The sequence below is a fragment of the Myotis nattereri genome (assembly GCF_964212035.1).
Source record: "Myotis nattereri genome assembly, chromosome: 7".
Lineage (NCBI taxonomy): Eukaryota > Metazoa > Chordata > Mammalia > Chiroptera > Vespertilionidae > Myotis > Myotis nattereri.
The window spans coordinates 16,299,464-16,323,323 of record NC_138082.1 but is presented as its reverse complement, the minus strand read 5'-3'; the positions used below and the strand labels follow the sequence as shown (position 1 = coordinate 16,323,323).

The 23,860-nt window shown below is 36.6% G+C and overlaps 1 protein-coding gene across 1 annotated transcript in view; it reads right to left on the bottom strand.

The window, feature by feature from the left end:
• CPS1 (carbamoyl-phosphate synthase 1) overlaps positions 1-23,860 on the bottom strand; it is an 82,081-nt gene that overhangs the window by 22,714 nt on the left and 35,507 nt on the right. The window contains exons 14-20 of the mRNA XM_081096033.1: positions 13,763-13,904; positions 12,146-12,211; positions 11,161-11,224; positions 9,232-9,413; positions 4,267-4,461; positions 3,794-3,861; positions 2,073-2,148 (exon numbers count right to left, since the gene is read on the bottom strand). Coding sequence (XP_080952159.1) covers positions 2,073-2,148; positions 3,794-3,861; positions 4,267-4,461; positions 9,232-9,413; positions 11,161-11,224; positions 12,146-12,211; positions 13,763-13,904 — 793 coding nt within the window. The remainder of the gene's footprint in view (positions 1-2,072; positions 2,149-3,793; positions 3,862-4,266; positions 4,462-9,231; positions 9,414-11,160; positions 11,225-12,145; positions 12,212-13,762; positions 13,905-23,860) is intronic.

Here is a 23,860-nt window from a genome sequence, read left to right as displayed (position 1 = left end):
TCTCCAAGTTTAAGGACTCAGTGAATGGAACACGAGTTTTGGAATTTCAAATATAGGCTTCTAGGTGAGTTAGAAAAAGGAGGGAACTAAGGAGAGGGCAGCATGGGGTTCCTTTTCTGTTTCCAGAGTTACAGATAACTTATGGAATGAAATATGTATTTTATTAATAATTATATGTTGTTGTTGTTTCAGGTTCTTTCTGTCTTCCTACGCTTATCTTTTTCACCATGCTTGGCGCCTTAGCCATATAGTGAATGTTTGACCAGTTTCTATGGTAGAAACTGCATGCTTTTCCTCAGCTTTTGGGTCTGTACAATGCTGTTCTTTCTTTCTTCTCACACCCACGATGTAAATATTTTAATTATGAATCAACCATTTTAAATCCATTTAAAAATCTCTTCTTTAGGGACTGGAACCCAATACCTATACACTATACCTCAACATCATATATCTTTTTCTATTGTAATGCTCATCATATTTAATTGTATTTAATTCTAATTTTCTGATGACTCTAGCAAAGAGAGACCTTCATGTGAACAGAGGCTGATCTATCTTTTGATGAATATAACCCCTGTTACTGAGAACAATACCATTACATAGCAGGTGCTAAATATGAATAAATTCATAAATAGATGAGTGACGGAAGGGAGTGGGGTAGCAGTTACTCTAGAGTCCCTGCATTGAGTATACAAGATTCTGCTATAGTTTGATGGGGAGACTTGCACCAGAAAGTACTCAGTCAGGATCTCTATTTAACGCATTGGTCCTGCAAGCATTCTATTTACATGCTAGCGAGAAAAAAAATATTTTTAAAAATATTCTAACAAGTAGAAGCTCTATGAGATCCATTGTTCAGGCAAAAAAAAAAGCGGGGGGGTGGGGTGGGGGAATACCTGCCTCATCACTCACATGAGACCAGCTGATCTAGCTGCTGGTTTCTCCAGAGGGGAGTACAACAGGACTGTTGGCAGAGAATTCAACAAAGGGTAGTGTCTCACTCCTGAGCACATGAGTGAAGACTGGCCCATTGGAGAGATTCTGCCCTTGGTTATCTGACTTTCACACAAAAGTGAATTCTAAATCCACTTGGTTTTCTTTTTTTACACTTCTTGTATCTTATCACTCTTTATGTTTATCTATTCTCTTCACTGCCCAAATGTCCTTGGTTGGGGGGGGGGGGGGGGCGGGGCAACCATCACACAGAAGGGAGGTCAAGCTTCATGTGTACAGGAACACATGCTCTTTATTCCTCTTTGAAATGCCTCTAATTTCACTCTTTAGCTCCCTCCAAATTCCACTCACCTAGCATCAAACTTCTTTCTTTAAGTTGTGTGCCCTCTCTCTCTCTCTCTCTCTCTCTCTCTCTCTCTCTATATATATATATATATATATATATATATATATATATAATCTCCACAACTAGCTTTTGAAAGCTTTTAAAAGGAAAACATTACTTTCATCTACTACATTACAAGATCTGCAGATCAATACCCCAACTGGGGCAAATCTTAAATGGATTGCACTGAGGTAACACCAAAAGAGAAAGTAAAAGCTGCATTAGTGTGGAAAGGTGGTAGAATCACCACAAAATTACAAATATTTTTATTAACTAAAACAGAATATACCAAAGTGAAAAAAAATCAACAGGTGAGGGAAGGCATTTACCATTAAAGTTGCAAGGTTGACTTAGGCAAAATCTTTCCAAAGATGAGAATTAAAAATCAGGGTCCATGAGCATGGTTGGGCAGCCCTTGAGGCTGGGGAGTCCAGGGATCATTTAACCAGCATCTCACTCATGATCAGACAGGATGTTTATCCAACCAGCTCCTATCTAAAGTCATATCAACCTCTATTGTGATCAAATACGCACTAGTTATCCTCTTCTTCAACTCACCCTAAGAATCTAAAAGTAAATTCACTTGATTTTTTTCATCCCCACCTGTAGGAGACTAGTGGGTAAAAGAAGAAGGAAAACCATCCTAACAACATCATGTGCAAAGAAAAACAACACATGAAATACAGTAGCAATGAGCAGAAGAGGTAGATATCAACAGGAGGAAACTGCACACTACCTGAGAGACTCTAGTGGCTTCCTCTAGGAATTTTTTCATCTCATCCTCAGTGAATACCACATTCATGGCAGACCCACTAGGAAAAGAGGTGGGGAAAAATAGGTCAGTTTCATTACCACTTTGGAAGTAGAGCATCCTAGACTTGATTGCTTCTCAGAAAGGTTCTAGGAAACCTCTAGTTTTGGTCCAGAATAAATAAAAAGATACCTTTTTCTAAATTGAGACTTTACTCCATTAAATCAACAGAACAAGTGACCAAAGTAAAAAGTCACTGAAGTAGAGGAAGAGGAGGGGTTAGACCTATGATAACTGCCCAAAGAAAACCACGGTAGCTCTAGAGATGGCACATCCCCAACGTTTGTCCTTTCTGATTTCTGTCCTTGTTTTCACTCTAGTGGTTCCAGTTCATTCTTGAACCTTAACAGTTTCTTCTCAGGATCTCGTTTCTCTAACTCTGTTTCTTCAGAGTTCATTACCCAGCCAAAACAGGTCAGACTACTATCTCAACCAGGTTACACAAGAATCTATTTTTTTAGTAACATTTGAAAATATAATGCACAGTATGTGACTGAAAGGTATTCAACTGTGTCCTTTTTAAATATTTCAGAAAGAATGCTATCTGAAATCTATTTACTCCGAATTTTGACGTTTTCAAAGTGGACTGGAAGGAAGACTAAGAGAAGGGGGAAAATAAGGAAAACAAATTACTTTCTACTTCCATGTTTAAAAGTAGTAAATTTTTTTTACCTTTTCTACTTTATTGCAAAATTTTGCATAAAGAGCTTTCAATTTCTTTATCTATTTAAGACAGGAAAGCTAAGGCTATAACACTGATAATTCACAGTATAGGCAACTAAAACAAAGATATAGATAAAGATGAGAAAGAAAATGCAATAGTCAAAACTGCTTTCTGCAACCCCCCCTTAAATATTTATGTGTTTAAACTAAACTAACAGTAGTATCTCAAAGGAATAGTATTACTGGACTGTGGTTTATACAAAATGTCATTTGAATAAAAAGGAAAGTTTTCCACCTCATTTGAAATTTTTCATTATTTTAAAGGATCCCATCTCCAATTCCATTTACACTTTCAAATTGTGCACAGCAAATTGTTGTTTCTCTTATTATCCCCTGTTCAGTGAAGTAGCTCCTTACATGTGGCAACATCTGAAGAGAGGAAGTGATAATTCACAACTTCTCCTTTGATGATAGGTTTTAGTTTCAAGGTTTAATATAAAAGATCCTCACTGCCCATTCCCTCACCATTATAATTCATCTATTTAAAAAATGTGATCTCAAAAACTCAAGAATTCAAACCAGAGGCACCATCAGAAGGTGCTGACAACAATAAAAAATAAGCTGTCATTTCCAGGTAATAGAAAACAGATGCTGAGGAGAGCTATCTCACATTTGTTTTGGTTTGTTTTTTCTCTAATTGTCCTCTTCTCTAATGTAAAATTATCCTCCCACAGTTTGGCAAGAAGATGCCTGAAGCCATGCTTCTAAGATATAGGACTGCAGTATCTTCCTATTGCCACTCCCTGAAGGAAAAGCATTAAACTGAAGGACTGTTGCATAGGTCCTCAATTTGGCTGTATTGGTTTTGGGATTGTTGATGGATTTACAAATTACTAGACATCAGAGCCTATTGCTATTAGCACACAGCATGCCGTTCTCTATCTCTTCATTTTTAAATCATTGTTTGGAAAACAAGATATTACCTCAAAACATAGGAAGGTCTCAACAAGCAGGGGTAGCCCACAGATCTCGCAAAGTCCAGCGCCTCATTCTAATGAATGGAAACAACAACAAAAAAATGTATAAGTAGTTGAACATATTCCATGAAAATGCAGAACAGATTCCTTATAAGTAATAACACAACTCTTTTTATTCTCAAAAAACACCATTAAAATGTAAATTGGACATCGGAATACATAAAATTTCTAGTGTCTAATTCTAAATATCAAACCTAGTTCAAAACGAGTTTGAACTTTTTTTCATTGTCTGAATCTTTATGAGACTCCTATCAATTTACAACCAACATTTAACTGCAATCATGGAAATACAACAACTTTAAATTCACTAAGCAGAGTGTGTTCTATGTGCCCTGCAGTTAACACCTGCAGTAGTTAACATTTAGGTTGTGACTCTTCAAAAGAGAACATAGAAAACAGACATGTGTTTCTCTCCTTACCAAAGTGTTGACAGCTTTCCAGGGTGCCTGAGCCACCTTCAGCTCATCCAGGACTGCAGAGAAGATAGAGCGGTCCTCAGCCCTGTCGATCTGTAGAGGGCTGGTGCCCATGATCTTCACACCATTCTTGTACAGAGGCACTGCCAGGTTATTGGGGATCTGGCCTCCAACTGATATGATGCAGCCACTGCAGGCCTGGAAAAGACATGTGCAACATCAGCCACTGGGGTACCTTCATCATGAGAAACTGCCTCCATTTCCTTATGAAAAATAATTAACATGATGGTTAACATGAAAATAATTAACATGATGGTTTCATTTCTCCTGTCAATGGATAATATTAGATTGTGCCACAAAGAGATAGATGGACTTAATTCTGACTTGCCAGGCACTTACATGTAAGGTCCTATACAATTCCACATTACTACCATATATGACTTCCTCACAATTACACATGCATGTGTGACATTTGCATATGTGACAATTAGAAAAAGAAAAGCAAACCCATAAATATTTTTATCACATATTCTACACTGAAATCAATTTATTCTTGGACTACTGTTGTAACTTCCTAAGTGGATTCAGATCCATCCTTCGAACGCTGGCCTCTTCCGTTCCCCTCCAGCCCACCCACTCACATTGAGATTAATTATCCTACAAGATACTCCTATATTCAGAGTTCTCTAAGGGTGCTCATCACCTGAAGGATGAAGTGTAAACTCATTACCAACAGAGCAATTAAAACTTTCCAAACTATCTATCATCACTTCACCTGGCCCCAGGCAGAAGACTGGGCTCACTGTCCCCAGCTACAGCTTCCTGCACTACTTCACTTCCCCCTACTATTGTTTCCTTCCTTTTTTTCTCCTCTCCCTTATCTAAACTCTAACTCTCCTTACGCCAAAGTCCAGTCTAAATCCCATCTCCTATTTTAACATCTTCTCTGCTTTCCTGCTACCCTGGAGCCTGTCTGCAGGACTCACTGATATTTTTAGATCCTATTTCCTTATTATTTGCCTTACAATCAGCCCCAAATCTTTAACCTTAATCTTCTATTATTAGTCAAAACTTTAGAATTAAAAAAGGAAAAAACACACACATAAAATCTCAAAGTTCCTCAAGACTGGTGTTCTAGTGGTGAGGGTGAGCTAATGTGGACTGTTGGAAGCTGGATTTGAAGTTGGAAGACCCTTCCCTTTTTGGTTCCCTCTGTGAAACCCACCTGAAGGTTCAGAATTCTTATCTGTAAAATTAAGACAATAGTACCTACCTACTTCACAAGATCACTATAGAAATAAACAGTAAAGATTACATAGAAATAAACAGTAAAGTTTTTAATACAAGTGTATAAATGACATTATTATTAATACTAGAGGCCCGATGCACGAAATTTGTGCAAGACTAGGCCTTCCTTCCCCCGGCTGCTGGCACTGGCTTCCCTCTGGCACCTGGGACCGGGGCTTCACTCTGGCCACAGACAGGCACCCGGGACCCGGGCTTCCCTCCAGCCCCAGCTTTGTCCAGAAGGACGTCTGCTCTAATTAGCATATTACCCTTTTATTATTATAGGTTAGGAAATATAATATTAATATTTAGGCCATTGATTTTGACATAATTTGTGTTTACTTTAATGACCTACTAATGAAATATTAGAATTGCTGAAGTAATAGATATGTACCAAGTGCATTTTATCATTATTTGAAATCATTATGAAATACTCTTTTTAAAAAAATGAAGCTAATTTCTCTCAGAAATTATAGTTCTGCCTACACAAACACCTGCAATTGCGTGCTTAAATGCATTGTAAATAGTATTGAAAATAATAATCCACAGTTCTGTATATTTACAAATGTATTTTGGCTACTTTTATCATCATTTTTATATTCAATATGTACTTTTCAAAAAATTAAGAATTCTTTTGATTATAATGTTTGTATTTGCTCATTTTTAGCTTATGAATGTTGTTAATATTTTAAAAGCTTAAAAAACAAATTCCTCTCAAATAAATGTATACAAAAGTCTCTTATGTGAATGACTCCAAAATAATTTCTAAAATTAAGGGAGAAAAATTTGGAGTTAACTGGACTAAATAGGAGCTTAAAATTGAATTAAAAGCCTTTAATTAATAAATATATCAACATTTTTCAAAGTAGTTAGTTGTATGAAATTGATTTTTATTTTTTAAGAAATTAGCAACTTGCAAAACAATAATAATATAAACTGCTACTTGTTACTACATCTGTATGACCTTCAGAGTGTCTCTCTGAGGCGGTTTTTCCTCTCCCCATTTTACATCTAAAGAAACTGAGGTTTGGTAAAGGTAAATGACTTGCCCATCTTTCTTAGTTGAACTCAATTCTACATTTTGTAAAGCAGCTGTGTTTAATCTTTGTATCTTAAGCTAACGATTTTTCTAGCTGGTTTCAGAGATGGTTAATGTTACAGAATACAAGAAGAGCTATTCTAAAACATTCGTTTTGAAAAGTGGTAGATAGAAAAACTTTCACTGGCAAAGCCCTATTCTCATTATTGACCTCCAGAAATACAGATCATCATGGGGATGACAAATCATCCCCATAGGAATGGGGGAGAGTAATGGTGAGATGGTGTAGTGCAAGTTTTGCTCACATAGCAAAAGGAATTCAGTAGAAAAGAACATGTTTGTAAGACAAAGTTAATATAGGAGAGTTTTCTAGAAGAACTCTATAGAATTCTATTTGAAAATAGCCCCAACTCCAAGTACAGAATTTGCAAGGGCTTAGAGAAGAGAACCTGGTATCTCACACAGGTAAATTATCATCATCGTAATCACTTCACATCTAAATAGTTTCAAGTAATTTACTGAAATAAATATTCTAAGATTTAAATATTGTTTCACAAATATGTAAAACCTTTAGCCTAAACAAATTCCATTGACTCCCAAAGTTATATTGCTCTCACCTACATGTGTTTGTATCTTTTTAACCCAGCTTAGCTTCCTACTTTTTAAAACCCATTAGCACTAAACTAATGTCTGCAACCAAAGGAATATATCATTATAACATTTTATATTTTAAAAAAACAAGAGCAAGTAGGAAGGAAATTTCAGCATTCTTAGCATCTCCTCTCACTCAGCCTCTGATCAAGACTCCCTTCAAAGCAACCAGCTTTACTCACAGGGCAGGTCACCTTTTTTACTTCTCCCTCATGTTTCTTTAGAGGTGCTCCCTTGATGCCATGGAAACCATTTTGATCCTGAACTACACCAAGAGACCCATCATACTTTCTATCATCTCGTGTAGCTATAGATCTTTGGGAAAGCCCATTGCCCTTCTAAGTGACTGAAATGTGTGCTTTTGAATAAGTTTAGATGTGCTTCCAATTTTCAGCAAATTTACTACGGAATGCCTCAGTGCCTTCAGCCTCACTAGGGGCATCCAAGGTCAGATAAGGACAGTCTCCTAAAGGTTGAGAAAAACCTGTTATGAGCAACTGTGCAGCCTGCTATGAGGAGACACACCACCACCTCATGAAAAGAAAAATACATACACATATATGTACAGGTATGTGTGATTTGTGTAACTTCCTAAGATAGTCTAAAGAGTGCATTAATGGAATATTATTCTTATGTTCTCCAACATAACATTTAAAATAACATTATAATATATAGTAGCACTTTAATTGCCAATTAGCTTCAAAAAGGGCAATTTATTTATTTCTATCACACTGAATACAGTTATATGTGAAAAGAACGCATTAATATCCACATGTAACTATATCCAAAGGCAGTCACAAACGTTTCTAATCTTTCCTTAAAGAATTCCTGGGGAAATGATTAATTATGTGTGTAAAATGCCTGCTGCTACTGCCTGCAATGCTTAATATTTTTAAATAATTATGTAATTTTTCCCATATTTATGTCATGAATCCCAGTTTTATTTTAATGCCTTGAAGGTGAGGACCTGGCCGTTTTGCTCTCTATCTTGCTAAACCTGGCATTTAAAAGGTGCTCAAGAAACATTTGTAGACTACGTTTATTTTTTATCCCCATCTATGCATCTGAAATGAATATTACAGAATCATTAGATAAACCATGGTAGGGAGAAAACTAAAAATTGTGCATATTCTACCTAATGGTTAAAATGTATTATATTCAAAAATTAGTAAACCAGACCCAAATAGACAACTAATGGTACATCATCCTAAATTTGTTCATTTTTCTTTTTTTCTGTCCATTTTACTTCACACTAAAAATCAGCACATTGTTCCAGCACTATACTTTATATTTTACAATGGGATTTCAACCACAAACCTTATGTTACCTTCACAGTACATGCATGTAGTGCACTTTTACATTCATATAATTCATTAAGAAAAGAACAATATAAGTACTGATTATCTGAATCCACAGGGAAGATACACTCAGTAATATTAGAGTGGGAGTGGAGGAGCATCTGTAGGAAAATGCTCCTACAAAATCATTCGCAATGGTCTCGTCGATCTAAATGGAAGACTAATGGCTTCATCTGACAGCACAAAGAATTAACTGGTCCTTTGTGAACAAGCAACTTCTCTCCTCTGGGAACTGTGATTCATTATCAAGTTCATGAACTAGAGAGAGGCTGCTTGCTGTATGTCTGGATGACCAATTCAATCATTCTGCAAAATATCTATTGGGGTTGCTTTGTACTAGTTAATATGTGCCTGGCACTTGTTACCAAGAGGAGTTTTTAATATAGCTGGAATGCTTAGAAAGAAAGAGTGAATTTTATATGAAAAATAATCACTCTGAGCCAGGGCCTCTAGAATCTAAGACTGGGGTGATTATTTTTAGAATTTCACTACAAAATTAGACAACAGAAGACACTGACAGCTTTTTATCCTGAGGGGAATTACAATCTAAATCTATATACATGAACACATATATAAAATGTGCACTGCCTATATTTTTCTTTTTTTTCTTTTTTTTTTTTTTTTTTTTTTTACCTCCTGATGGTAAATGTCTAGGATTCTCTCCAAAGACAACTCTTCAAAGTACAGTTTGTCACACTCATCAAAGTCTGTGCTCACGGTCTCAGGGTTGCAATTCACCACCACAGTCTTCTTGCCAAGTTGACGCAGCGTGCGGATACTGGAGACGGCACACCAATCAAATTCCACACTGCTGCCTGTGGAGACAATGAGATTGGGAAGAGAGGTAGGAGAAGCTTGAAGTTACAACACAAAGAGTAGCAGAAATATATTGCCAGTCAGTTCAAGCTAAGGTAGCTAATGCCCTTTCCATTTTTTTTTTCTGCCTACATTTGATTTATTTGCCCCTTCCTTTCCTCAATTCAATTCAATTTTTAAAACTCCAACATATAAATTTCAGATCCATTATGTGTACTATCTTAATAGCAGGAAAAACAGAGATTAATTAAGCAACAATGACATGTTGGTTTGTTTTATATGCTAAGTTCTGCAATAGGTCATATCCATATTTGAAGCATACAGAACCTTAGAGTGAATGGGAGATCATTGTAATGAGAACAAAAAACAGCCCTCATTTACTGAAAAGAAATTCAAAGAAAACATACTGACCTCAGTACACAAAAGTAGTTCAGTTAGTGATCAGAATACTTGAGTTTTTGTTTCAGTCCTTCCACTTACGCTGCTGTCTGAAGGCTAAACCCAATGATCCCCTGAGGTGCCTTGTAGCTCTGACATATCTTAATCGATTAGAAATCCTGTCCTTTCCAAGCATATCCTTTTAAGGTTGGCAAGGCCACCCCATGCAGAGTGAGTGACCTTCTAAGAAGTAATTTGAAGTATAATAATGGCCTTAAATGGCTCAAAATATCACCTCTACTGGGATGTCATAGAACTGAAAGTTCTAGGATTTGTACTAATCCTTGGCATTTGGTCTTTGTCTCCTAAAAATTGTTGTTAGAATAAGTTATGCAAATGCAGTAGCAAGTTAATTCTCACTATCAATTAAATATAGATTTGACTGTCATCTCAGCTAGTTTTCCCTGGGCCATCGGGTAATGCAGAATTTTTGCATTAATCAGGTAAAATTTGAAGAGGAAGGAAAATAGGTCTAGAAAAGAAAAGGGTAGGTCCTGGTGACAGAGTTTGGGCCATAAGAAGGTACAGTAGTAAAAGTATAAACACTTGTCTTCCATGATTTAGCCAAAAATTGGTAAACTGGCATATCTAAAGCACTTAGTTAATTGTAAAAGCTAAAATAGACTATGCTGAAAGTAACAAAGTAAGGCTATATACATTTAAGTAATCTATTTTATCATTTCCATTTTAGAATGTCTTACAGAAACTAAATGTTAAATACACTTATTAGGAAATATCATTGTCTATTTAAACACATACTTTGCAACTGTAATAGATCTTGATTCATTATTAAATATCTATGTTTAAGTGTCTGGGAGGAATATATAACAATTTCTGGTGAGAATGTCTTAATCAAATCATATAATGCTCTATGCACCAATAAGAAAAGCTCTTTGCATTTGATGTCAACAGAAATTATATGTTAAGTCAGAAATTGCATCTACAAACATAATTCTGGCTGATGTATATAGATCTTTGTGAAATATTATGCTAGAAGAGAAAAAAGTCAAAGTGAAATTCATTCCTCAACCCCAGTGAAAGACTCAATTTAGTTCATGAGGATGAAAATGATAAAGGGATGATGATGAAATGAAAGGAGATGGAGTTTGTGCGGAGGCCACATTTGAGTCCCACTTGTACCACTTAATAGCTGCATATGTTTGGGCTTCATCTCTCTGAACCTCAATTTTCTAATTTGCAAAATATTTATTATGATAGCATCTATTTTACATAGTTTTTAGAATAAAAACATGTGAAAAGTACTACATAACCTGTAAAGCCCTATGTAAATATAAGTTATCACTTTACCAATGTGATATGGACCACAGCCCAGCACCATCATTCCATGTTCATCAAAATTGATATCATGCTCCTGAGAGGACAAAAAAGAAGATGTGAAAATCATTGTTATTCTTCCCTCTAATTAAACTATGTGTCCTGCTTTTGAATATGTCTTTCTCGTTCTTCCTCTTGCTGACATGCATCCTCTATGAGTCTGGGAACTTCCAAGTATAAAGCTATAAAAGCTCTACTTGTTTGTAAAATAATAATAATAATAATAATAAGTTTGATATTTTTAAATTAGTCATTAGAACATGGCATAACTGTATGGTTTATGTAATGATTGTCCTTATCTTTTAAGATTTTTGATTTCATCATCTTAAGACAGTTCTTCAAAGATGAGTACAGAAAGACATCATCACATCTGATCCCCATGATGTCTTTATTACCACTAGACTAGAGGCCCGGTGCATGAATTCGTGCACCCAGTGGGGTCCCTCAGCCTGGCCTGCAGGATTGGGCTGAAACCAGCTCTCCAACATCCCCCAAGGGGTTCCAGATTGTAAGAGGGCACAGGCCAGGCTGAAGGACTCCACTGGTGCACGATTGGGGCTGGGGAGAGATGTGGGAGGTTGGCTAGCTGGGGAGGGACTGTGGGAGGGCTCCAGGGCATGTCTGGCCCAAATTGTTCAGTCTCAATCGGCAGGACCCCAGCAGCAAGCTAACCTACCGGTTGGAGCATCTGCCCCCTGGTGGTCATTGCACATCATAGCAACTGGTCAATTGGTCAACAATCTACCCCCTGGTGGTCAGTGTATGTCATAGCAAACGGCCTTAGCATATCATTAGCATATTATACTTTGATTGGTTGAACGGCCGACTGGTCGACCAGACACTTAGCATATTAGGTTTTTATTATATAGGATAACCAAAGACAAAAGACAGATATTCACCCATGTGTACCATTTACTAAATCTAGAGATTTCTGATATGGCAGTGTGGCAGTTTGTACCTGACCATTGTAGGTAACATAGAGGTAGTTTGTTACTGATGGGTATTCTGCAGCCAGTGTATCAATCTGAAAAAGAAAATAAATAGATAAATAAACAAATAAATAAATAAGGAGTTTTCTTCTTTCTTTGTTATAATTTCTTTTTTAAAAATGATTGTGGGCCCTCGCCAGTTTGGCTCAGTGGATAGAGCGTCAGCTTGAGAACTGAAGGGTCCCAGGTTTGATTCCAGTCACGGGCACATTCCAGGGTTGCGGGCTCAATCCCTAGTAGGGGCCCTGCAGGAGACAGCTGATTGATGATTCCCTCTCATCATTCATGTTTCTATCTCTCATTTCCTCTCCCTTCCTCTCTGAAATCAATAAAAAATGATTTTTTAACATTTTTTTAAAAGAATGATTTGGGGTTTTTCTTGGTGCTCTACTCATATTCCTTTAATGCCTATTACCACCATAAATAAAGACAAGACAAATGTTGTACAATCCAATTGCTTTCTAATTCTGAAAGTAAGAGGGGTGGGGGGAATGAAAGAATTTCATTATCACTTGAGCAATAATGACAATATACATCCCAGAGTATCACTGAGTCATTATGGTAGTACCTCTCATGAACACAACAATGTGGTCATATAATCAGCAGGGTACCAAGGCTTACTCAGCCAAGGGGTCTAAAACAGCTGCAGATAAAATCTAAAATCAGAACAAAAGACCTATATGTAGGATGTCTTCACAAATTAATGCGTCTGATTCAAGTACCTATGGCAATGAACAATTGGATGACACAAATTTCATAAAGCCTGGGGGAGGGGGAAAGGAGACAAGTTTTCATTTAACAAAAAAAGTAAAATCAATAGAGGTAATTCAGCTCTCAAGGGCCAGAAGCTCAGCTTAGAGGGCAAGCTCGTGTCAAGCAGGTGATAAGGAAAATAGATAATAATTGCTGAATAGAAAATATTCAGCATTAAGCCTGAGACCTAAGGGTATGCATGTGCCCCCTGAGCACACTGGAAAGGTCATTGATTTTAAAGGACAAAACCAGCTGGTGGTACTTTAAGCCAGAGATGGCTTTACTATTAAAGGCCAAAAAAAAAAAAAAAATCGCAATGGTACACCTATGGAAGTTCTTATGTGATTGTCATGAATACTAGATGAGCTCATTATGCCCAACCCTATCACAATGAATACTAAATGATCCATAATGATGGAGCACTTAAAATAAAGTATTACCTTGTAAAAAGTTAGTGCCAAAAGAGATAAGTATTCTTTTCAAGAGCCTCAGCCAACACGCTAGGGTATTACAAGTCCTTCTGTTACATTAAGGATTTCTCTTTCTACAGATATATTTGCACTTGGTCAAAAAGCAGAGGAGAAGTCATTTTGACTTTTCTTTTTCATTTAGGCCAAGAAAATCATGTACTCACTCTTACCTTTGCATCCCAGTTACCCCTTAATCCTTTCCCTTTTAAGCATAAATAAATCCTGCGCCGAATAAAATTGGGCTTCGATGGGACAAGCAGAGTCACATTCAAATTCCACCCCACTTTTTATTGACAATGACCCTATGAGTTGGTACCCACATTTCACTTGAGGAATCTTGAGAAGAAAGGGAAACTACTTTACCTGTTTAACCCAAGGGTGGATGTTTTTCTTCAACCTCAGCTCCCTTGTCTGGGCCTCAGTGAGCTTGAGGCATTTGGAAATCTGCTTGTCGGAGAACCCAATCTCCTTTGCCTTTTTCAGGGTTTCTGCTGGGACGGACTCACTGGGATTTAATGAGAAAGAGACTCACGTTTGAAACAACCACAATAAGCAGCCATGAACTATTCAATTTCAAAAACACTAAGGTCTTTATTTTCTAGGTTCAACTTGTTTAGATCTATCTTTTAAAAATACACAAATAACCCACTAACACTTATGGCCTTTATGAAGTCTACTATTTGCAATGCTGATCTTCTAAATATGTGGATTCCTCCTTTCACATCGTATGCACCCTCTTCTTATTTCCTGAAAAAATGGTTCCTGCACTTACTGTCCTGATGAATTTCCTCTTTAAAAATAATCAGGGACCCCCCCTTACTAAATTGAGGAGCTCTTCCTCAATGTTCATCTCCTATCCTGTCAGCATGTTTGATGCGCCATTTTTAAAGTATCTTCCTCTGGCTTATGATAAGTTGCTTCTCACCCTACTTTATTATTCCCAATAACCATTTACTATTTATTCCCAAGGCTCTATCCTCAAGTTTTAGTCTGGCTCACGAGCAGTCAATGACACCCAAATCTGCAGCCCCTTCTCCAGTGTCTGACCTGTGGTCCAGGTCTTTATGTACATGAACTTTGAGAATCACCTTTTCCTGGGCATCCCAACATTGTATCAGACTAAAAATTCTCTCCATAAACTGCCTTTATTTACTAATATCACATATCATTCTGTTAAAAAGTTATTTTTTGGCCTTATGATTATTTTCCACTCAAGCCAGATTTATCTCCTCACTTTCCCCACCCTCATTTCCATGAGTTGGACTGGATCCATGCTGTTTCTCTCATCTGCAAAGCCTTGGCTATTCCTGTTACCTACTCAGCTTCTCTCCACCTCCCAAGCACCCTTCTTAGGTCAATAAAAGCCAGGCTTCAAACACGAAGACTTCTCAGTCTGTTCTCATCTACAATGACCTTCCTGGGCTCCTAACTGATGCTTACATTTTAAACCAAGTTGGAATTCGGACGCATACTGCTTAACATGGCATCACCACCTGGTATTTTAAATGTTTCTTACTTTCGTTTATTTTATTTTTAGCAACCAGACTTTTCTCTGCTAGATTCAAGTTCCACAAGGGCAAAAAATACATTTGACTTATTTACCAAATTATTCCCAAAGCCTAGCACATTGTCTGGCCCACAAACATTTAATAAGTACTTATTAAATAAATTAAGATAACTATAATTCTATGGCTTTTTATTTTATAGAAAAGACAAATAAGCTATTGAAATCAGCTTGTAACTAGAATTCAAAATGTACACAAAAATAATTTACACAGGCCCAATATTCAGAAATATAGAATACTGCTGTAAAAGCATCTTTAACCAAGTAACTGTGACCAGCAATAGTCAGTACAATAAAATTCTGTTATGATAGTTTGATAGTCAATTAAATAAAATTAAAACATAACAGTGTGTCATCAGATGATCTAATAATAAATAAAGTATTTTCACTGAAATTCTCCTATTAGAATGTAGTTGAATGAAATCCATTGCATTTTGTTCATTCTGTTCTTCCATCATTTTTAATGAATTCATATTCTGAGTTTAAAAAAGAGAATATTGCTGGTATATTTAATAGCGATTTCTCTGGGTTTTTGATATCAATATTAGTTTACATTTTTGCAGCTACAGCTCTTCCTATTTAATATACTTTTTCCTATACCATCTAAATTCCCTTCTGTCTCTCAAATCAATTTGTTATTTCTCCCAATGAATTTCATTTCTTATTTTTATATTCCCATTTAGATTTTTAATCTTCCCAGGTAACTGATAAGCATTCTATCAGAGCAATACATTTTCCTGCCAAATTCTTGAACACAATCTGATTTTCATTCACTATGTGTGTCAAGCACTGTGTTATATGCTGTAGAACTGTGCTGTCCAACATGGTAGCCACTAGCCACACATAAAAATTTAAATTTAAGTGTCAATTAATTAAACTATTTTTTAATTATAAATTTAGATCCACAGTCACCCTAGCCACATTTCAAGTGCCCAATAGCCACATGTGGCTAGTGACGATTGCACGGGACAGTGCAGATTACAGAATATTTTATCATCTCAGAAATTTCTACTAGACAGTGCTTCTCAAGAAGATACAAAACAATATTTGAAACAATGGAATGATAGAGTGATTCAACACATTTTATGGGGAGATAAGCTGTGTGGTGAAATGTGAGGTCAGAAAAAGGAGATAACAATGTGAGTGGTTGTAGCTGAGAAATACTATGGCAGTAGAAGGATGAGAATAGATCCATAAAGAAAATGTAGTGTTATATAGATGAAGGAGTTGACAGATGTGCTATAAGCAAGGGCAACTTCATTGCAATCATGTGAGGCAGCAATAGATATCATAGGTGTAGGAAACAAATGGAGGATTTATAGTTGGAAAAAGTAAGAAATTATGGATGGTGGAGGTAGGGCTACATTCACTGTCATTCTTTAATACTTAGTAAACATGTGCTGTGTATCAGGCTCTGTGCTACCTATTTTAATGGCAGAGAGATAAAGTATAGAATCTCTACATTCAAGGAAGTTAGAATATATTAGGAGGCAACCAAATACCTACTGATGTATCTACACTGTGAGAGGTGCTATAAGAGAAAAGTATACAACAGGAGGCGCTCGCTCAGAGGAAGTGTGTCCAGCTTCTACTGGGAAAGTCTGGAAAGGCTTTGAGCGTCTGAGAGTCTTTGAATCATACAACTTTATGGCGGTTAGCTTTAGTGTTGCCCCCAAAAATGTTGTTGAGACAAAAGCAGAGGACGGGATTTGTTGCTGTTGATATTTGCTTTAGAAAGGTATATTTCCACTTTCCGTGCCAAGACTACGATCGTAAACCAATTGCTCATTTGTTTATGTGCAAGTGAGCATTCAGCCCCAAAGTGGAAGTGCTTGAAAAATAAGCTCCTTTTCTAAATTAGAAATTTGAATGATGTTCTTTTCAAATAAATATCTTCAATTATGACTTTTGTGGAAGATCTCAAATCATGTTAATGTTTGCCTGCATGAGGAAAAGCTACACATTTTCTCTGTGATCTGCAATTATATTAAAAGCATAGGTATGAAGGTTGAGTTAAGTGGAGAACCACACTACATATAACATTGCATCAATTCTTACCCATAGATTTTTCTAGCTATTTGCCAGAGCATTTTCCCATCATTGTGGGATAGCGTAAAAGAAAAGATGAGCAAAGAATAAGTAGATCTTCAGTAAGACATTTCTTTTATTACAAAAACTATCTGAGGCAAAACCCACACTATATTACTATATTGACCATCGCACCAACCTAAATAACTAAGCCTAACCATACACATAGGAAATATGCCATGAAAAGAACCACCGTGCCTATAATTTTGACTATGGACAAGCTTAAATGCAATTTCTTCAAGTCCAAAGATGACCAGAAGTAATATATTAATCTTTAATCTTTGGGTCATGTTTTGGGGTTTTTGTTATTTTGTTTTTTGCCTTGGGTGATTTTTGTTTTTTCTTATATGGAATAACATATAAGAAAATAATTATAAGAAAATAATTCCTCAAAGGTTCCTATATTGCTTTAAATGAAAGTTATAAATAATGATGTTAAACAACCAAGCAAACAAGAAACCACTCAAATTCCTCACGTTTCTATTAGGGATGCAATACATTTGCATTTGTTCTGTCCACATTCGGCTATGCAATGTTTTCTTTTGCTGAAATATGCACAATTCCTCTTATTCTTTTCCACTAAAAAAAAGTCCAATAGAATATGTAAAGATATTTCCAGAAAATATACAAAGTGTTTCTCCACCCACCAAATATTGAACTCCTACTAACAAAACAAAAATTTTAAATAAAAGGAAGGCTGATTGATAGAACTGACCTTATGCATAAAAAAGTAAAGTGAATTAATTTTGTGCTCAGCTCTGGTGGCAAAAAATATCTGTCATTAGGAATAACTCAATTGTTACTGTTCCCCATAGCGTATCCACCCCAGAGAGTTTTCATTATTTAGCAGGATGCCTGAGAAGAGCAACAGCAACACAAAATAATGAATCATGAATGACAGAATTTCAGAATGGTAGTTGAAACTCCTTCTCCATTGGTGCCCCCTCAAATCATACCAGGTGAGAATTCTGAAACAGATGCATCAAGCTGGCCTGCAGAGTGCATGTTTTAAGCTCACAAACTGAATCTCAGGATATTTTCTTGGTGAGCCAAAAACTGCTTTAACTTTTGTCCAATATTCAAATAATTAGATCAATAGCATGATTTGATATTTTTTAAACATCTTGAAAATTAGCATGTATTAATTGGAATGGCATGTGAATATATTCATGTTCATCTATCTCAACCTGAATGCAAATATCGGGTAGGAATGTTCATGTGAAGTTCAATGTGACGTATGTTCTATAGTTTTTCATTCATGGTCTCACTGGTTATTCATGTCTATGCTTTAGACATGTCCATGAAATAGCATAAAGCACTTTACAATGCCCCTCACTGAGAAAAGAGATGTTGATTATGACCTACTCTGGCAATTACAAGGACAGAGAAAAGTTAGATCCCTCCCACCTAATTCTGCAGAATGACCCTAACTCCAAGACAGAGAGCAGGTTGCCCCTCTCTCTATATATATCCCTCATCTGCTCTCTCTACTGCTTCTGCATAACACAAGGCTGGCTGGCATACCATTACACCCAGAAGAAAATTGACTTTATTCCCTACTTGTTCGGATACAAAATTTTATTTTGAGCCCCATTATAATAAAATAAAAGAAGAGACAGTTTGAAGACACAATTCATTAGCTTTGGGCCAGTGATTCAGATAAGGTTAAACCTCTTCAGAGTCAAATACAAGATGAATAATCTGAAGTGAACATAAAAGCTCATTTAACAATGTGGAGATTCAGATACATGATCCTCATCTTTATCTGCCCAGATTGGGCTGCCTTCTATTTTGTCTGCTGAAAAGAACTTTCATCAGAGTAAGATTTGTTTAAATCAAGCTAAAAAGAAGCATACTTATGGACAGGGCTATAATATTTCTATTTTTTCCAAAGGAAAATGAATACCTTAATTTGGAACAAACTCGAAACAGAATAATTGCTAAAAGAAATATAAACACTAAATTTGTTACTCACTCTTTGAAACCTCAGTAGGGAATGCTCCGTTTATATTGTATTGTAAATCAAAGGAGCATTATACCAAGTGAGAAATGTGATCAGCTGAATGGAGTACCTTGTACTAAAGCACAGTTTTAAAATATATGTAATAAATAAATTATCCTTCTGTTATTTAATAGGGATTTGTGTGTACTGAATATGTTTGTTTGTTTTTACTTCTGGGAACATTAAATCCATATTTCAGAGCTGTGTCCTCTATATATCCAAATTTTCTTTCCCCTATTAGCTTTCCTTGCTTTCAGAGTTCAAGGGCAAACTCCTCAAAGGTTACTCTTTTATCATGCTAAACAATAAAACAAAGAAACACCAAATAACTGTGATGCTGGCTTTTTCATAATCTTCAATTTCTCTCTACCCAGCAGCACAAAATGACAGTCTGAAATTTGAGAAGGGAAAAAACATCTGAAAAACAGACAATCAAGACTTTTACACACTCGGCCATAATCTTTGAACGGTTAGACAGCTCAGCTCAGCTGCTACAGGGGTAAGTCTCTAGTGTGTTCTCTGGCTTTATAAACAATACCAGGCTTTCTGCTCTCTCTCTCTTTGAGTTCCAATGTAGATTTTGTTGTTTAAAATTCTACCCCTTCATCTCTGAAACTTCCTCCACTCACACTTAGTCTTCAATAATAAATGATAAAAGGAAATGGAATAAATTCCCGTTAATGAGGAAATTTTCACCTGGCATGGAGGAGCTGGGGAAATCTATTAGCAGACTGGAGGAACGCCGGCAGCATGGCAATGACCCAGGGAGACAGCGCACTTCACGCAGACCACTCTTACACTTGACTGGCTTTTATCTAATCCACCAACTCACAAGTAACACTAAACAAATATCCTTCCAGATTGCACAAGCTCTAATGTGAAAATGAGCACTTCACTTGGCCTACAACTATGGGAGGGACTTGCAGTTTTATTATCTTCTTTTTAAAGATCCCCCCAAAGGCAGAAGCTGGGCAAAACCCTAGGCCTGGTGCTCAGGAATGACACCTGCTGTATTAAGGAAAGAGAACTGAGTAAGATAAACGTTTTCCGCCCTGAGACCCCTCATCAGCCTCTCCCCCGAGTTTTACACAGCTTCACTGGTTATCTTGTGGTGTTTCACAAGTTCAAGACCATGCCACAATCACAATTATGCAATCACTGGAGAAGTTATGTCTCTCATCTTTTCTTTCAAGGAAATAGCTTGTTACCTCTTTCCTTAAGAAAAATGCAAAAAAAATATTTTTTTTCAAAAGCAGCACAGCATTTAGAAAGCCCAGGCAATTGGATAAATACTACTCTTTTCTCTCCGTTTTTGAGAGCACCATGCCCTGATTCTATAAAGCAATAAGGCCTTTGGGGGAATTAAGAAAACCTCTATCTTTCTCTCACGCGCAGGACAAACAACGTCTATATCCACTGTCCATATGTTCAGAAGGCTGCCATCAGGAAAATTACCTGTTAGAATCTGGGTCCACTTAGCACTATCACAATAATGCTATACTAGCACAAGTATTGATTTTTAAGGACAGCTATACAAAGTGAAATATAAAACTATATTTCACTTTATTTTTTTAAATATATTTTATTGATTTTTCTACAGAGAGGAAGGGAGAGAGATAGAGAGTTAGAAACATCGATGAGAGAGAAACATCGATCAGCTGCCTCTTGCACATCTCCTACTGGGGATATGCCCGCAACCAAGGTACATGCCCTTGACCAGAATCGAACCTGGGACCTTTCAGTCTGCAGGCCGACGCTCTATCCACTGAGCCAAACCGGTTTCGGCTATATTTCACTTTAAAGTCTATTAACAACAAAATCAAAACAAAGGAGAAAACCTTATGAGAAATAGATACTGTAGATATTTTTAAGTAGGCAATTTTTTAATTTTTTAAAAAATTTTTAGTGATCCCAATAATTCAGAAATATTGTGATGTTGCTTTTAATCTGGTAAGGCCATTTATATACTATTGATGACAATATAATTATATGTATGACTAAATATAAGATATATAGAAATAATTTTTGACCAATTTTTTTAGTCCTTGAATGAGAAATATCATGCCTTTTCTAAATAGAGAAATGTAGGGGGAATGAGAAGGCATTTCTAAGAGAATGTGGAAAAATTCTAGATTTAAATTCCTGGCACATGTCATATTAGATCTATGTTAATAGGAGGGTTACTACCTACATGGCAATCAAAACTCTTTTATCCCTGAGAGTTTTTTGTAGAAGAAGACATATAAATGCACATTAATAGCCATCATAGCAACAATTCTCATGTACTTCACACTAATGACTATACATATATATATATATATATATATATATATATATATATATATATATTCAAGACCAAATTGAGTAGTTCACTCTTCAAGCTGCCTAGAGCAAAGGGTGGTCAATTAAATCATTCCATCAGCTAAAGAGTATGTAGTAGGGTCGAAGATGAGGCAGTATGTGCAATGTCAACATGGCCAATTTGACACTGATGTGATGGCCATTACATCATCATTATATTCACATCAGCAAATAATGCCTAACTGCCTATTCCAACCTTTGCTAGGCAAATACCACGGGCTAAATCTAGAGTCAGCCTCCGACTATGCTGAAAAAAAAATCAATCAGATGAAACAATAAAAGTATAAAGAGTTTATTTAGCACAATGCCAAGCTGGTAATAAGTGCTTCCTGCCAGAGGAGGAGAAGGGGGGAGCAGTCCTTACAGGAGAAGAGAACAAGGAAGAAGAAGAAAAGAAATAGCAGCAGTTAAGCAGAACAGAACCGGCAAGTCACCTAAACCTGTCCCCTGCACCCAGCTCCTCGCAGTCCCCTCCCTCTTCCCTGAACCATTCCTGTCTCTACACCTTGTGGTGGTGAGGGCCACCTCTTTGGACTCCCTGCCAATTACAAGCAATCTGGAGAGAATGTGCATCAGGCATTTCCTCTGCTGGGAGGCACAACCACTGCCTTATGCTCCTCAGGACAGACACCACTTCATTGCCAAGGGCATATGAGAAGGCTCTACGCTCCTTAAAGGCATCTCAGGTATGAATGAGCACGTGAACAAATTCTGGGGGTCAGTCGGTGATGATCTAGCTCCTGTCACTTAGCTCATGGAGCCTCTTTTGCCTAAATTCAATTTCTATTATATGCTTCAGAAGTTTTCCACTCACACCTGCATTAACATGGGAAGTTAGGCATTTGCATTTTATTTAAAGAAAAAAAATAGATGTATGTGCATGCATGCATGTGTACCTACAGTCTTTGATTATAAGCATAGTAATATTAAAAAGGAAATCCCCGTACCCTTGGAAATTCCATTTAAGTCTTTCAAAGGTGACCTGTGGGGGCTCTCTCTGCCAGACCTCGTGTTTTCCTCATAAGGGTTCTAGAGAAGGGCACATCTCTTACAGCGTTCCTGCTCTAAATGGGGTCAGCAATTCAAGCAGGAAAACACACAGCTCACCACTTGACAGCTAAGGAGGAAGTGATCTCCAGCTGTCTGATTTAAAAGTCATCTCTCTGAAAAGAAGCTTTGGAAAATTAGTGACTAGAACCAAAGGCAGAAGCCCTGGGCTACATTTCTTGCTTTCCTCTGACTGGTGTGACATGAGGCATGACCCACATCTCAGTGTGACTCAGTTTCACCATCCACAAAAATAGAATAGTGATCATTTTCTACCTGTGTTATAAGAGAAATGTACCTTAAAGTCACCAGAGAAACAGAGATCTCTGTGTTATAAATACTATAAGTATATAAAGACTTTGCTGTTGCCAGTTAATTCAGAGACTTCACTACAACTATAAATATTGATGAATCTCTCTCAGAAACACTTTTCTAAAAGTTACAATTTTGAAAACTTGGATAATTTTTTGTCAAAATAATACAAATGGTTGTTCTCAAAGGGCAATAGAGATTTTATGTCCATATAAGTATGATAATGCTTACAGTGTCTATAATCTCTATTTGTCAATATAAAACAATTAAATGAGTCCTTTTTCATTAGAAAACAGGTTACTCAGAACCTTCCCAACTAATTAGTAGGTATATAGTCACTTAGAAAAATGAAAAACTAGAGATGCTAATTTACAATGTTTTCTAACACAGAGTGAGTTTATATATTGGACTATATATTTTTCAATTAATAAATTTGTGGGTCCATTTGATCAACCAAAAATTTTAATGCATTTTTTTCACTTCAATTTTTCTCCTTTGGCATGACAAAGAAATTCTGGTTTTCAATTTCTACCAGGAATAGTTCTTCATTTATTTAATGAGCATGCTATCATACAAATATTACTGAGTGTTTACTCTATGCAAGGCCAATTTCCAAGAAAACATATGGTAAATAAAGAATTGGAAGCTGGTCCTCTGTTTCAGAACTCACACTATACTTTAGGATAGTGAATTCTATTCTGCATACAAACATAGCAAAAGCTCTTAAGAAAAGCTTATAATAGTATATTGGAATTTGTCATAATGGAATTTACAATTTAATTGGAGACTGTCACTAGCATGCATATAATATTTACAGAACAATGAAGTGAAAGAGTGTGGCTCCAGTATATATATTGAGCAAATCTATAATAATAAAAGTAATATGCTAATGAGACTGGACATCCTTCTGGATGACCTTCTGGACGACCCCTGGGGCTGCAAGGGAAACTCAGGTCCCAGGTGCCAGAGGGAAGCCAGTGCCGGCAGCCGGGGGAAAGCAGACCTACTCTTGCAAGAATTTCATGCATCAGGCCTCTAGTAGGTAGATAATATCCACCCAATTCTGTTCATATACTTCATTTCTTTA